Source organism: Cupressus sempervirens, chromosome 10 (assembly GCF_028749045.1).
Source record: "Cupressus sempervirens isolate cs-2001-9-10 chromosome 10, ASM2874904v1, whole genome shotgun sequence".
In the NCBI taxonomy this organism is placed as follows: domain Eukaryota; kingdom Viridiplantae; phylum Streptophyta; class Pinopsida; order Cupressales; family Cupressaceae; genus Cupressus; species Cupressus sempervirens.
The window spans coordinates 280,587,055-280,603,622 of record NC_143127.1 but is presented as its reverse complement, the minus strand read 5'-3'; the positions used below and the strand labels follow the sequence as shown (position 1 = coordinate 280,603,622).

General features: G+C 36.2%; 1 protein-coding gene across 2 annotated transcripts in view; it reads left to right on the top strand.

Moving 5' to 3' along the window:
* Window positions 1–16,568, top strand: part of MPS1 (multipolar spindle 1) — a 286,168-nt gene that overhangs the window by 25,664 nt on the left and 243,936 nt on the right. For both annotated transcript variants that reach the window (XM_089805387.1, XM_089805386.1), the window contains exons 3-4: window positions 69–224; window positions 548–610. In XM_089805387.1, the coding sequence (XP_089661513.1) occupies window positions 69–224; window positions 548–610 (219 nt within the window). The remainder of the gene's footprint in view (window positions 1–68; window positions 225–547; window positions 611–16,568) is intronic.

The following is a 16,568-nucleotide window of genomic DNA, read 5'->3' as shown; positions in this document are numbered from 1 at the left end:
CAGTATTCAGGACCAAGAATAACTGCAGCTTTTATTATGACTTGCTTGCTTTAACATTTCACTATCAGATGGCATGCTGTCAGAGATTCTCCCACAAGTTGCTTCATGCAAGTGCCAATTCTTTGATATTTTAAACAGCTTCAGTATAGAAGAACAAATAAGAAGTCAGGAGGGGGGTGATTGTGCTATGAATGATGTGCTGTTGCGTCAGTTTTTGAGGAAAGGTATGAATAATGTACTTTCCTCAATAATTATCAAGTATAAGCTCTTTGATGCTTCTTGCTGTTACCAAGAAAGTCAGTCATAGCTTATAATAATGCATTAATAAGATTCTAATGAATGTGTTTTAATTTATTTACTAGAGTACAAATAATAATTAAAGTGCACCCCACTTATACATGGTCTAGTGGCATTGCATTAGATTAATAAAATTCTTAAGATATAGATTAATAAAATTCCTAAGATATAGATAACCATAAATTAGATTTTTGGTGCCAGTCTTTATTTAAAGAGCCTTATGCAACGTAATAAATGTTTGATTCTGCAGTTCGCTTAAGAGAGAGACTTAAGAATCATAAAGACATACACACAGGTTGCATCTTGCCCATTGGTATGAATCATTTGCTAACCTAAATATACTGTTTCTACATTTTGAAGTACTTTTATTATGATTAATACCATAATCTAATGTAATGTTGGGTATATTTTCTGTTTTTCGTTTTTCCTCCTCTCATATAATGTCTTTGCATGTAATTAAATTATTAATGTATACAAGGTAACTCAACAATGTTTATATGCTAGTTATTTTTTTGATAAGATGTGACGAGTTCTTTGCAAGAGAAAAACTGCTCTAACTTAATTCATTCATAACAAATTTGGAATAATGTAGTTGTAAACAACATTTCTTCTCATGGATTATCGCTAGCAATTGTTTGTTTATGTACGCCCAACAATTAGCCGATAGGAGTCATTTGTTCTTAGGAATGTGAAAGAAGAGGATTTCTACTAAGACTCTTCAGATTTTATAAAGAGTTTTTAGATTTTTTATATAACAATAGTTAATATATTTAATATTTTTTTATTAATTTTAAATATAATATTATAATATTTGTAATTGTTAAATCTTGGAAAAATTATACAATAGTTTACTAATTCTATTAATAAGAAAATATATATATATATATATATATATATATAAACATAGTTTAATTGTTGATAATGACAATCTATACATTAATTTTTATATATATGTATATATTTCTAATTTTATATTAATAAAATAAAATATAATATTTTTTAATATTTAAATAGTGTGATACCATAGAAATAAATTTTCTTCATAGAAATTCAAGAAAGATTTAGGAACTGCTCCTAAGAAAGATTAATAGAAATTATTTTTTTATAATGTTCAAATTACAACTATTTATGTTCATACTTCATATATCAAATTTAGTATTTTAATATATTATTCATTTGACCTAGAAAAATAAGAGAATTTTGGTTGTCACAAATAATAGCACTATAAATACTAAGATTTATACATAATTACTTAGAATAGATATTAAAAAACACATCCAATTAAAAAAAAATAAAAATAAAAAGTATTTGTTAAACTATTAAAAAATTATTTTTCTTTAAAAATATGTAAATAATGTAAATTTATATTATATTCTTATTAAATAGAAAAGCAATAATAATTACTTTTTAGATTAAATTAATTGAGATGAAAGAGAATATTTATACTAGTGTAGGTCACTACTTTATCTATTGTCTATTATTATTATTTCCCATCTTTTAAGAAAGAATGGCTTTTGTTTATATTTTATGGTGCCTTTGCTAGATGAATATCAAATTGAAGTAATTAATAGTAATTTACAATGTTGTTTATATGTTCAAAATATCAATAAAAATTGAATGAAAATATCAAAATAATAATAAAAATTGAATGAACAAATATATAAAATGGATGTAAATCTATAAACTATGTGATCTACAAGAAATCAAAATAGAAACTTGCTGAAACATTAAAATTGAGATTGAGAAGAATAAAATTTCATTTTTAGAAATTCTATTTTTATTTTTATTTTTTAATGGCTCATCAGAAAATCAATTGGAAAATCCAAAAACTGAGGAGGTCTGACAACATTTCCATCGAAATACCAATTTCCAGGAGCAAAGCTCCCACAATAAGCCTATCGGCTTAAATATCATAGCAATATGTGCTAAATCTGAAATTGAGAATGCCATATAAATTTAAATCATTTGCTTAGATGAAGTAATCTCATTTTGGCTATGTTCTAGACCAAAAGGATTGATAAGGATCTTATCCATATGTCAGAAAAAAGATAGGAGAGAGTTATCTCAGCATGCATGGTTGAGCAAAATTCTTTGGTGGATTCTTAAGCATACAAGTGTGGTACGTGTTGATGGGTGTTTTTGTTGGCAGTGCGTCAACATACCTTCTAGGGATTCACGACATGGTTTGATAGCCTCCCATGTCTTCTATAAGTCTAGTGGTTGTATTGGACACTGACAAGTTGATCTTTTGGTGCAATAACAACCACCACTTCTAACTAGTGGTGTTAGAGCTTGGTTACATGTTTGAATCCATGCAAGCTGTGGCAAGTAACATTGGGAGGGGGATTGTTGGCGGTGCATCAACATGCCTTGTGGGGATTTACAACATGACTTAATGACGTCGTATGTCTTCTATAAGTCTAGTGGTTGTATTGAGCATTGATAGGTCGATCATTTGGTGCAACAACATCCACCACTAATAGTTTTGTGGCCACACCAACACAAAATATAGCGCCAAAGATACTCTATCCTCTTTCGAACAAAGACACCATGTATGCTAAGATTGTAGAGGAGATCATAAAGGCGACTTTGAGGTACCGACTGTGTAATTGGCACTTGTGTGGAGATGAGCTCGTTTGGTGTGATGTATACTAGTTATGCAAGGGGACATATGCTAATTCTCTTTAAGTTTATCAACTTTCTTTGCAAACAATATAGAAATAGATTACTTGATCCTAAACTAACAAGGCCATGAAATAAAGTACAAAGAGATTAAAGGTTTTGGAATTTTAGTTTAATCCTAGAATGCAAGAGACCATGAATGTATTTGTGAACTCTACTAGGCTTGGATTTGTAATCACCTTCCACCAAGCTAGTGCAATCTAAGGTGAGCAATAGCTATGACACCAACATCATCAATGAATGCATATCAATGTGTAAGTAACAATTGAAGTTAAACTTGTATTTCAATTTCTAGTTGACTACGTAAAGTGACTTATAATCAACTAATCATAAGTAGGATGGATTAAATGAGTTTTACAAATGTCCATCTAAAATTCCTCTCATTCAAGTATATTACTTCAAGAAAAGTCTGAAATAAATATTTAAAGTAAAGTTTAACCTAATTTGAGAGATTAAAGAACCACACAACATAATGTTTACTAAGTCACCACACTTTAATGATTTATTTCAATAATGGTAGTATCTTAGTGACAATTCTCTAAAACTCCTTACAATTGAGAGGAATGGGGTTTATATGGGAGCCCCAGATACAATGATTAACCTATATTGGTTTGAAACCAATGACCCAAATCTTCCTAAAAAACCCTAACTAGGGTTTCTACAAACATCAAATACATAATTAAATACAATGCAACAAAATAGAATATTCTCCAAGCAAAAAAGGAGAAATGCTTAGTCATCAAATAGCTCATCTTCTAGAAGATTCTTGTCGATATTCCTTTCTCTTGTAGCCAATTTGATGAACTTGGATAAGATGCTATTGTGTAATTCCCTTGGCATGCTTGGTATCACCCCTACCAACATATAAATTATATAAAAAGTCATGTGAAATGTCCTTATTCTCTCCAAGTTCCTTAACTAGATGTCGAGGTTGTCGCTTATCACCTTTTGCCAATTGGTCATCGGTGTTCCAACAAAGACTTTTTCGATGAAGCAAAACATTTGGTTCTCAAGAAATTTACCTTGAAGAGCTCTAATGACTCTTTTCAGCATGAAGGTTATATTATTGTATTTGTCCTTGAAGTTTGTACTTGCAAGTTTCTTAGGCAACTTGGAGTGAATATCTTCTTGGTTTGATGACTCATCCTTTGTTATGATGTCGCTACATGCCTTTGGTCTCTTTTTTGACATGGATTGGGCTTCTTTTGTTCTCACTTGCATCTTTGGATGATAGGGAATTCCAAAAGTTTCCCTTACTGCTTCCTCATTTAGCAATGCAAGCACTACTCCTTTGAAAATGTTGACTGTGGATCATAGCGCCTTGCACACTCCACTTTAAGTTCATGACATTGGATAGCTGGTGGGAAGCTTGCTAAATGGTAGATTCAACTTTTCATGATGTTGATAGCCAATGGTGAAGGCAACTATATTCCAAATATCCTCCGCTTCATCCTCTTATGTTTAGGTGCTCAAAGTTGGTATCACTAATCTTCTGTCATTAAGAAGACATTTGGGACTTAGGGTAATAGCCTTTCATGATACTTTTCATTTGCACATTCTTAGTTTCTGCCTCTCCTTTTGCCTTAGCCATTGTCTTGTGGGAAGCTTGAAGTTAGAATTTTGCTTAGAAATCTGATTGAGAAAATGAATTTCATACTATTATACCCAAGATTGCATGGGTACTCGTACCCACTCCCCTGGTACTCATACCCATGTAACCAAGTACCGGGTATATGTATCCTAAGTACCGGGTACTTGGTGGAGAGCATCATAGCTAAGGACCTTGATTAAGATTTCTGATATTTATTTTCGGTTTTTTGTTTGCGTATCAGCTTGTTGTTTATCAAGCTTAATTCAATACTTACTTTATCATTTTCAATGTGTCATTGAAATATGATATATGACCTTGTTCATGTTTAAAGTCTGCCTTCTCTGTTATGCATCTATACATTTACCATATAGTATTATTACAAACATATAGAAAATCTGAAACTGAAAACAATACATTACATTTGCAAACTTTATCACTGTTCTTGTTTTGAAAACCATTGTCATGACTCATAATTTTAGATTTTCTATAAATACAAAACTATAATTAAAAATAAAGTTTGACACACCCAAGAAACCCCATCCCCTATTATGAAAAATAGCCGTACCCGAACCCGTACCGGTACCCCAAGTAGCCCAAGTACCCCCGTCCCCATGCAACCTTGATTATACCTGATGTTATTATTGGTTTGAGACTTTATGGAAAAGAATATGAGAGCATCAATGGTTGCAAATGAAATTAAATGTCTGAAGACACATGGTCTGAAGACAAAGTCTAAGGACAGCCCCTCAAACTCAGAAATTCAGATTCATTTTCTTTGCAAAACATAATATAGGCATAGATTCCAAAATCTGATAATGAAAATATCACCTTAAAATCTGATTGGTTTCATCAAAAAAAGTCTGAAGACACCTGCAAATTTCTTACCTTGGTGCTTCCTCTTTAAAACTGCGTTTGGATTTAAGGGAGGGAAAGTTTTAAAAGTTTCTGATATTTTTCTCTGAAAATACTATAGCTACGTTGCCTTGGGGGACGAGGAGACATCAGACGAGGGGAGAAGTTTTCAAGCAGGAAGGATAGTGCGGCATCAAATTTGGGGACGACGAGGGGACGACAATGCAGGACGGTGTGCTGGGGGTGTATATACTATATACTATATGCTATATGCTAGTTATGAAAATATGTATAACATTGACAATATAAGACATACAATACTAATTCTCTAAAATTTAAATACTTGAACCTTGTATTGTGATTGAACATTGAACTATAAATATTAGAATTCTAAATACTTGAATCAGCAACGCCAGATAATAATAGTCATTGATATCAAATTTTCAAAAGTATGAGTATCTCATCAATCATCATAAAGATGATTACATATAATTTCAACTCAATATGATGCTCAATGTTAATATATCAAAATCGAAATGCCAAGGGCCAAGGTCTAAAATGTAGTGAAGGAGGCCTCTAATCTCCCTTGGGAGGGCAGCAAGAAGATCATCATTGAAACTATCAGACCCTCCAATGGTAAGAGCCGCAAAAGGAACACTAACTAGCCCTTCATCTGTACTATCCTCATCATCATGAATTTGTGATGGCTGTTCTGGTTCTACATCCCATCTTGTTGCGGGGCTCATCTAGTACACATGCGTTTCACGATCATTCATACGTGAGACTATGTACAACCACTAGCTTCTCTGCTCTTTGAGAGGTAAGCTTGCTCCTCTTAAAGGAGTGGATAAAGCTATATGTGGATAAAGCCACCTGACAAAGCGATCAAATGACTACTGTGAGAAAGTTGAAAAGTAAAATTCTCAAGTTCCCAAGTTAGAAAATAAAAACTTAAAACATTTCTCAAATACAAATTATTATTAAATAAGTTTTGAATTTGAGGAACTAGATACTTGAGACAAGAAACGAATAGCTAGTGTGATAGTTGTTCATTCAGTCCATCACAAGTCCACTACAAAATCGGATCCTCTCGTGCCATAGTTTTAGGTCCACCTTTGTTGCAATCCTATAACCTCTAAGAGTAGCAAATATGGTCCACTGAAGGCAAATTTTCCTAGTAGTCTCAGAGTCAAACATCCTATCAATGCACTTGGAAAACCCTTCCTTCACCTACAAAATTAAAAATTCAAGAATTCAAATTATTGGCAAATAGAAGATGTTATTATATAAAAAAGGTTCAATTGTTTAAGTATCATCATGTATAACAATATAGGACATAAAGATGATTGAATAAAGTAGCTGAATCACATCATCTTTAATTAGTATGACTCTACCAGGCCTAGGCATGTACCATTTTGGATTGAATGCATAAGTAGCCATATGTAGGGGAGTCTTTAGGCTGTCCCATCTGTATAGAATGACAGGCTGGATGTGCTCATGGTAGAATTCTAAAGTCAGATCCCTATCTCATACAATGACCCTTATTTGGCCAAGCATAAAATCTATGCACTCATACACCTCTCTAAGGCTAGGAACATCCCCATCCCCATATCTGATGACCAGGAATACTAGAGTGATGATAGAGACTATGTATTTTGTATCACTCTAAAATACATCACTCTTCGCTATCTCCTTCACCCTCTTCCCCTGCTCTGTCTTGGACCCACCCCACCTATTCCACTCATTCGTCATAACCATGAGTTGCAATGGCTCCTACAATTCAAGCTTTCTCTCCAAAAGAATGAAGTAGGATTCATATTTGGTCTCAATTGGTTTTAGGAACTCCTTCACGAAGCTCCTAAAGAGTTCATGTTAAGTGTGGTGGTTGCAGATATACATTTGCACATCTCTACTATCACTGGCCACTCCCTTTATCCAGTCAATCTTCCCCATGTCCTTGAGTGCATTGTCTATGGTATGCACACAACATGGAGTCCACAAAATATGCCTATGCTGACTCAACAAGCCTCCTTGCCACTCTACACATAGGTGTTGCATCACTCACCACTTGGACCACATTTTGTGGCCCAATCTCCTCTATCATTGTCCGAAGAATGTCACTGAAAATCAATGTCCTTTTGATGCATGTAACTATGATATTGATGAGTGGACAGTTCCTAATGTCCGCCCACCCATCCATTATGATGTTGCATCTGGAGTCCTCACAAACTACCCTCATGGCATCCATCGTTTGACTATCTTGGCATACTCATTATCCAACATTGTTGTCCCTTTTGTGCTCATTTGGTGGCACAAATGATGGTCCTCCCCCCTTCACAACCTTCTACGGCATCTCCTTATAATAAGATCGAGCTCTATGAAGTAGTATGCCATTGGAAAAAAAGAATCTACCAATGGCTTCCTCTATCTCGTCTTTCACGTGTGCATTAAATAAATTTTCTATGGGGTTACTTTCAGTTGTCACCTTTCGTTTCCCCCTACTCGGTCCTACTTTAGCCATAGCATTAGAAGTGGAAGAATGTCCCAATGCCCCTGTAAATGACGATGCTCTCGGCTGCAATCTAGGATTAAAAAACACGTCACTGCCCTTGTAATTGCTGCTTGTGTGATTGCTGAATAGACTGGATCTGTTGCCTACTAGATAAGGTAATAGGCATCTCAATCCCCAATTCATTTGGAATGCCCCAAAGCTTGCTGAGTTCAATTCTATAATGCAAATTTTTATTGTGGCTCAAAAACTCACATGCTTCCACACCTTTTTGTGTCCAAATGAGGAATTGTGCATTCACTATAGTGATGCTACCAAACCATTCTGTACCACATATATTGCATTTCCACTTCCTGGTGGCACCACCTACTTGTGTTGGAGCATCTATCCTTGTAGTAAACTGTCTAAGAGGTGATTTAGGATCATATTTACCCCTTGCTACTTTGTTAAAAGTGTGGAGGGGGAATCAATAGATGGTGTACTAGGTGGCCAAGTATCTGTAGATTGAGATTCAATTTTCTCATCCCCCTCATTGCTCTCATCATTATGCTCAGGTACACATTCTTTGCTACTATCACTATTAAAATGAGTTTCCAATTCCATCTCATCATCATTGCCACTTGTTTCATGACTGTGGGAGCTTATTTTGACACTGCATTTCACCAAATGGAAAAGGAAAACATAAATACATGGTTTCGGCCTATGCCCTTCCTTAAAATAACATGATTTTAAGTCAAAATTTAAGCAACAATAATCTATAATTGAAACAACAAGAATCTACCTCAATCTAGAAATGAAATTCAAATACCTGCAACAAAAAGAAATATAAAACTAATAGCTATGAAAAATCAGTGAGTGGCCCTACCTTTTCCTTGAAAAATCTCTTCAAGAAAGTGAAGAATCTTCTTCCTCTTCTTTTTGCTCCTTGTCACTCCTCTTTGCCTTGCAATCACTCTTTTCACCTCCAGAGTACCCTTTTCTCAACTCTTCACTCTTCTTCTTGTTGCTATTGCAAACAATAACAAACCCAAATTGAATGCAAATGAAGCCACAAATGAATCCAAACAATATAACACATTTTATGGGCCCTACCTTGTCTTAGGGTTAAAAGACAACCCATAAGAATCAATAAAATATATTAAAAAAAAAAAAAAAACGCTTTGCTTTTTGTCTAAGGTGGGGGACGTCGAACTGTCTCCTGGAGGGTTCAAGGGATGCGTCCCGGTCCCCCTGACCCCTTAGGAGACATCAAGACGTCTCCCAGTCTTCCACGGGATGACTACCACTTGGTGGTGCCACTGGAGACATCAAAACGATGTCCCCCTTGCCCTCGATGTGTCCTCATTTTCGAGACGTGGGGCATTTTTAGGGGAGACACATCCCCGGGTTACTCTAGAAAATACTATCCTTGGAGAAATTCTCAGACCTAGGTCTGTGATTTATGGGTTTACAAGCCCACTAAACTTCTTTACCTCTGGATAATATGTTGAATTTTCGATGATGTTTCAATTTTCTTCTTCCTATTGCAAAATCACAACCCTTTGTAAAGTATCTTCAGGCTTTAGTTTGAAGACATGCTTAACAACTTGCTGGACACTGATCTCTCTTCCTGATTTTCTTCTTCAACTCTACTCAATTATATGATGGAGATTTGATCAAGCTTTCAACACCATTCGAACTGCAATAAAATTGTGATTTTTTGCTATTTCTACTTTTAACTAGATCGTTGCCTCCATGGCGTTTATGATCAGACCTTGGCACATTTGATTTTCAGTTCACATCAGAGTTTTAAATATCTGATCCTTCCTTCAACTGTTTGTCCTTTCCCCCTCTTCTTTTGTTAAATCACTAGTTGCTAATGGCCTTCTTTGTGATGTCCTTGTTTTGAAGTAGAATTGAATATTAAATAATCATTAAATAATAAGTTTTAATAAATCATAAATATAAAAATAGACAAAAAATAAATAATTCAATATAATTTTTTTTTCCCTCGGTAACAGATCTATAGTGTAAATATAAAAGGAATAAGATATAAAGATAATTGATATAATTAAATAATTAATAAATAATTAAATAATAATATTAGAATATAAAGATAGATAATTAAATAAATATAATGTAATATTTAAATACAATATAATTATAATATTTACACAATAAATAATAAATATAATAAAATAATACTTAATAAAAATAATAAGAATTGTCAATAATAATGATATTGCCTATTGTGGTAGATGAATTAATGGGATTCCCTATTACATGGTAACTAGCATCTGAGCTGGCATCTCGTAATTGTCATAGACAAATGGCATTCTACGGGCAGTGATAACATCATAAGAGTACAATGGAAGGCCACCTCAGCAATAACGTTCCATGTGGAGGTTATGTTTGGAATAATCAACTAATACTGTTGCTGGAGATTGTACTGTGGGTTGATCTCCTATAAGAATTAATTATGATGGAGTGATTCATATAAGTAAATGAGATCCATTAATAATTGGGTCGACACTAGTCAGCTTAGCAATTAAGGAATTAATGAGAACAAAAACATGACTCCTAGTATGGATATCTGACATAATTGTTGCCCAGGGAAGCATAGAATAATTTGTTTCTTAAGAATAGTTAAGTTTTTAGTTGAAAGTGGACCAGTCATTCCATTTGTAAAGAGGTGTGATTGGTAAAAGGATAAGTTGTATTTAGAAGAGTTGCAACCCAAGATTGCACCCCATCTTGATCTATAGAAGAACATTGGAATATTATTCCAAGGGGGGCATCAACCATCTATTTTTATTTATGCATCTTTAGTGGATTACAAAAGGTTGGGTGTGAAAAGCCATTGATGTGGAAAAGGTGAATGGAAGCATCCCAATAAATCAGACAGTGTTGACTATTGTTACTGACCACTTAGAGAGAAAATTGAATCCATTCTCTAGGGTATATAGACCATTACAACATTCATTCACAAAGGACTATGTATATATATATATATTCAACAAAAGAAGAGAATATAGGAGGATATCAAATACAGGTTATTATATATATATATATATATATATATATATATATGGAATAAAAAGCAGCCTGAGCAACAACAATATTCTTATTGCCGAAGACAAACATCAGGATTATATATTGCAGAACAGAACATCACAATGCATCATTTACATCCTCATTGAGTGGGTATTCACTTGACATTTCTTGTATTGACATAGTCCTGAAATCTTGTATGATACTAGATTCATAGGGATATGATAAATCAGAATAAAACTCAGCTTATACATCAGACTAGAATACACATTAAATATCTGTTGCAAGTTGAGGTTTACTCTAATGATTGAACATAAGATAAGATAAGATAATGATATTAATGTCCGACAAAAGATCAGCAAAGGGTCCAAGGGACTAGGAAATACAACAGGGAAGAGATTCAACCCATTAGGAGCACCAAACGGTGTCTAGGAAAGAACAAGTAACAAAACAAAGAGAGGAAACAAGAATGAATAGACGAGAGAAGGATTACATATCCTTGCTCGGTACAAAGAAATCCATCACTGAAGGATAAGACCCTAGAAGACTAGGGGCTCGAGCTCAGATTTGAGTAGCACGGGGAGTGGAATGTCACTACTTGATGTGGTCTAACAGATTTGGTGGGTCTCGATGCGAGTGTGTCGAGCAGCCGCTGCATGCCCTTGGAGGGTGACAAGGGCGGGAAGAAGGCGGTGATGAGCTGATTTGAGGCCTGACTCTGAGGAAACATGAGTTGTAAAGTGTTCTCACATAGCTGTGAAGTCTCCCGGAGGTAAAGAGCTAAACATCACTGGTCCAGGTAGCTGAAGAAAGCTGACAGAGATCTGCAGTCTCTGAACAGGCAGTGAAATCTTCCTTCGATCACATAGTAGATGAGACATTTAAAGATGAAATGGATCTCCATCTCCGTCTCAGATAAAGTGCAAAGGTGGCAGATCAAATTGTCTCTGACCAAGTGGTGATCCGTCTGACAATGCAACCTGTGTGAACCAACTCTGAAGGACCCCAGGGAGATACAGAGGGCGTGGCTCCAGTGCCAACTCAAGTAGAAAGAGCGCACAATAGTCCCCTCATGGATCTCAAGAAAATGCTCCAAGTAAAAGGCCATCTGCGGGCGCAGGCCCCGTGTGGGTTAACCCAGGTCATCATGGTGTACTGTCTATAATAACTGTATATGTCGAGTCTGACATGCCCATTCAGCTTACCCTGTGAAGGGCGCAGATGAGAAGGAGCATCTAGTGAGAAATGGTAAGGAGGGAGAGGATCAATATCTATCCCAATTGAGCTAAGGCAATGGCCTGAGCATACCAACCACATGCTTTGGGTCTGAAATCGAAGGTGGCAATATGAACAGAGGAACAGTAGGCGAGGTAGGAGTACCTGTGGCGGCCATTCGTGGTGTCAGCAAAGCCCTTGAGGCGGTGGAGAAACTAGATCAAGTCGAAGATAACAATAAGCCTGAAAAAGTGTGCCTCAAACTTAGCCAAAATGATAGTATGCGGGGTATATCGATGCCATCTGATGATTCGACAGAGGAGAAGGGCCTGGACTCGCTTGATAGAAACCCAGTTAGAGTCAAGAAGTGAAGGTCCCCAAACTACTGAGCCTTAAAGAACTGTCGGTCTGACTAGAGAGTCTAAAAGAGATGACTTGGATTTGATGTCCTAAAAGTGATGCCGAAAGCATTGTCTCTCCAAAAGGGCGAGGGAGTCCATCACCTTGGCAACCCTGGGTAGGCAAGCGGGCCTCATACTGAACTGGGGGCTAGAGAACTTAACCTCAAGGTAAGTGTATGACGAGACAATCTCAATCGCCTGATCTTGAAAAGTAATGTGAAGATGAGAGGTCTTCAAGAAATTGAAAACCATGACCTAAGTCTTACCTAGGTTCATGACGAGCTGGCGACGGTCACAAAAAGAGGCCAATCCATCAATAAGTCTTTAGAGCCCCTCAGGAGAGGAAGCAAGGAGAACCACGTCATCAACAAAGAAGAGAATGGAGATAAGAACTTGGTGTAAGTAGCAGCTGTCTCCGGGAAGCGAGTTCTCTCTAAGGAAGGTCTCAAGCTCATCAATGTATATACCGAATAAGGTGGGGGAGAGAGGGGAGCCCTGCTTCACTCCAATGGTGTTGTGAATCAGATTGGAGAAACCCTCTAGAGTTCAAAAGTTTGCCCACAACTGTCTCATGTAATCTCATGATCATTGTCAGAAGAATGTCTGAAATACCAATGTCTCTGAGCCTTTGGAAAAGGGCTCCATGGGGAACAGAGTTGAAGGCCTTACAAAAGTCTACAAGACAACAACAGACTTTCGTAGCACGATGCCGAGCCTCCTCGATGATAGCTCGCAACGTAAAGATGTGATCCATAATCTAATAATTGGTATGAAACCCGACCTATCCTCTAGCATGGTACTGCCTCCTGTCGGGGTATTCAGACAAGATACTATTCAAAATTGTGGCATAGAGCTTGGCAAAGGTATGCCCAATCATGATGGTTCTGTAGTTGCTGGGGTCTAAAACCAACTTGAACTTATAGATGGGATAAATCACATGTCTCGACTAGGAATTAGGAAAACCAGTGCGAACCACTTTGTTGAAGAGTGTTGGAAGAAATGAACAAAGAATTAGAGTATCAAGCTTGAAGAGCTTTGCTTTGAATCCTTCCTCATCAGTAGCCCTATTGCACCTCATGAGTCTAAGGGCCTCAACAACGGCGGAGGAAGTGAAAAGGTGGTAGTGTGGGGGGACAGGAGGGTGAGTGGGCAGCTGGCCAGGGATATCATAGAGGGTGGAGGCATGGGACACCAATGAGTGCTAGTCAAGGGTAGACGGTGGGGGAGGGTGGCGGGTGAACAAGGTATGCCTAAAGGTTTTTGAGTCACGAGCGAGAGTGTCACAAAGAGATCTGCAGTGTTAGGCCACAAAAACTTGCTTCTTAAAGTGAAGGAGGTGGTGGTAAGAGGAACACAACTGAGTGTACGAGGGGGAGTGTGCCGCAAAGGAAGCACGTAGGGAGCGGTGGAAAGATTTGCAGTGATCGTCGAACCACTAATTCATGGGTTAGGATTTCTAGCTAACAGTGTTGCGGTGGGAAGAAGTGCGACGGGGGATGGAAAGGGGGTGAACTCCCATAAAGTAGAGGCAATGAGGTCGAAAAGAGTAGCATAGGAGATAACAGACAAGTGGTTGAAGGGGAGGGGCTGTTTGAGGTGGAGGGTGAAGAGGGAGCAGTCGCAATCCGAGAAGCGGAAAGTGGTATGGGGGCATAAGATCATCATCATTATTCAAGCACTATCAACTATATAATTCTTGCAAAGTAGTAATATACTATATTTTGTTTTATAAGTGGAGAATTTGGTTTAAAAAGAAGTCTCTTGCAATCAAATTATAAGTGCATAGGCGCATAGTTTGAAGGATTCTCATAAGGAGACATTTCAAGTGACATTAGAACATTACAAATTGATAGTCACAGTCCATTGTCCCGATTGGGGACAGTACATTCTCCTTGATCTATCAGCTTCTCTTTGTCCCCCTGTTATTAGTTTTGAATCTACCTTTTGCATTGTACTTTCTCCTTGCTGCTTTGTGGTCTTTATAAAGTGTTTTAGGCTTTGTTGAATATCACCACAACGAATGTGGAACAATAGATTTTTGCCTCTTTAAACATTGGAGGTCATGCCAGTCAATTTCAATTAACTTAGAGTTTTTTCATCAAACATTTATTTAATCATTCAAGTGGGTATTTGATGCTTGCAGGGATCAAAATCTGGTTGCATTCTTAAGTTTATCTTAGACTTTACCTAATTGGAGGAGGATCGACCACCATGAGGACAATTTGGTTGTATTTGAACTTGAACATTTCCTTGCATTTTTGTTTTGGTGGAGAATCAACCTATATAAGGATGATCCTCCATACTTGCATTTGAATTACCTTGAAGCCTTTATCACATCCTCGAAGGGGAATTCAATGTCCATAATGACAGATCCTATAATGTCCCCTCTTCTGGCTTAGGAATGAATGTAGGAACCTGCAACAAATTGTTAGTGCAACATAGAAAATATATATTAAAATCCAAAACATGTTAAAAGTGTTGAGCTAATTAAATACTTATATTAATACTACGCTTCACAAACCCCTTCTGATCCTTCATAAAGAACTCTTCTCAAATCACTTAACCCTCTAATGAGAATTACTCCTCGATTAGGTGATTGTCATATGAAGAGTGCCCTTCCTAAGGGCTCTTGGGATCTCTGATTATGCTCTTTATAACACTACTTGATAGAGATCCCACCTCTAACCAAGTTTCTTAACTGACATAAGCATATGATTAACCACTACAATATATATATATATATTATATATATATATATATATATATATATATAGTCTCTAAGAGATTCTCCAAAAATCTCTCTCCATGTTCCAATTTGAAATCCTGACATTCAATCAACAATGTCCTCTAATCTTTGAGTTCTCTTAAGAGAAACTCGACATTCATAATGAATGTCCCCTTCCAAGATTCCCTCGGGATCTATGAGAATTAAAAAGTTCTCACCTCATGAATAATCATGATCGGCAAACTCTCTAATATATAATTCCTATATTTCTCATATATATATATATATATATATATATATATATATAGGTACATACCTCCCATTGGCTTTAAATCTGCTACTGTACATCCCTTCAAAATATGTTTTATTATTAAATTCTTTTTACTTCCTCTGAAATAAATTAATTCTGCAAGTTTTTCCCAAACCATTAGTTGCCACCTTTAGTAGAAGATTTGGGCTACTCTTGTAAACCTCTGTTGATTATTTGTGTTCAACACCTAAATATGTTTATCATCATATCTTAGTTCCTGTCCCTTATTTATTTTCACTGACCAAGTGTCTTTAATCCTTATTGCTACATTTCTTGTTCATGTCTTTTGATAGTTAGAATTCTTTGTCCTTTTATTTTTGTCGTTATATATTCTGCATTAACCTGTTTGTTTAATGTTTCTCTTATACCATCTCTAAATACTGACGAGTCATCCCTAACTGTTCTCTAATTTTAGTGCCAAGTATCTTCTTATCACTGCTGATTACTTTGATTTTGGTTCTTTTTTTCCTGTCACTATTGACTTTCCTTTATACGCAGTTGCTGCTTGCCTAGTGGTCATTGTTTGTTCTGTATGACTCTCCTTCCTCTATAAGAGTGCATGATAGATATTCCAACTTCAAGATCCCCATAATACTTTTCTTGAAATTATATGATTTTCTCCATACTCCATTACTTGTTGTGATTTGATAGCAACCTCTTCAGTGACATGGATGCTTCCGCAAAAATTTACCGGTGTCGTGATTTTAATCTTGATCCATTCCAATCATCCTCTGCCCACACTCCATCCATTGATTCATATTGTATGGTCATTTAATCATTTTAACAATCTATTGCCCAACTTTCGATTTCTTCTATCTTCTACTGCCTGCGGTGAGTCCATTTGCATATAGATTGTGATACTTGTTTTGCAATACCTATTCTTTATCATGGATGGGAGACAGTTGGTCTCAGATAAACCATTCGATCTTATTTCCAGAATTTGTTTCGTGAGTGTC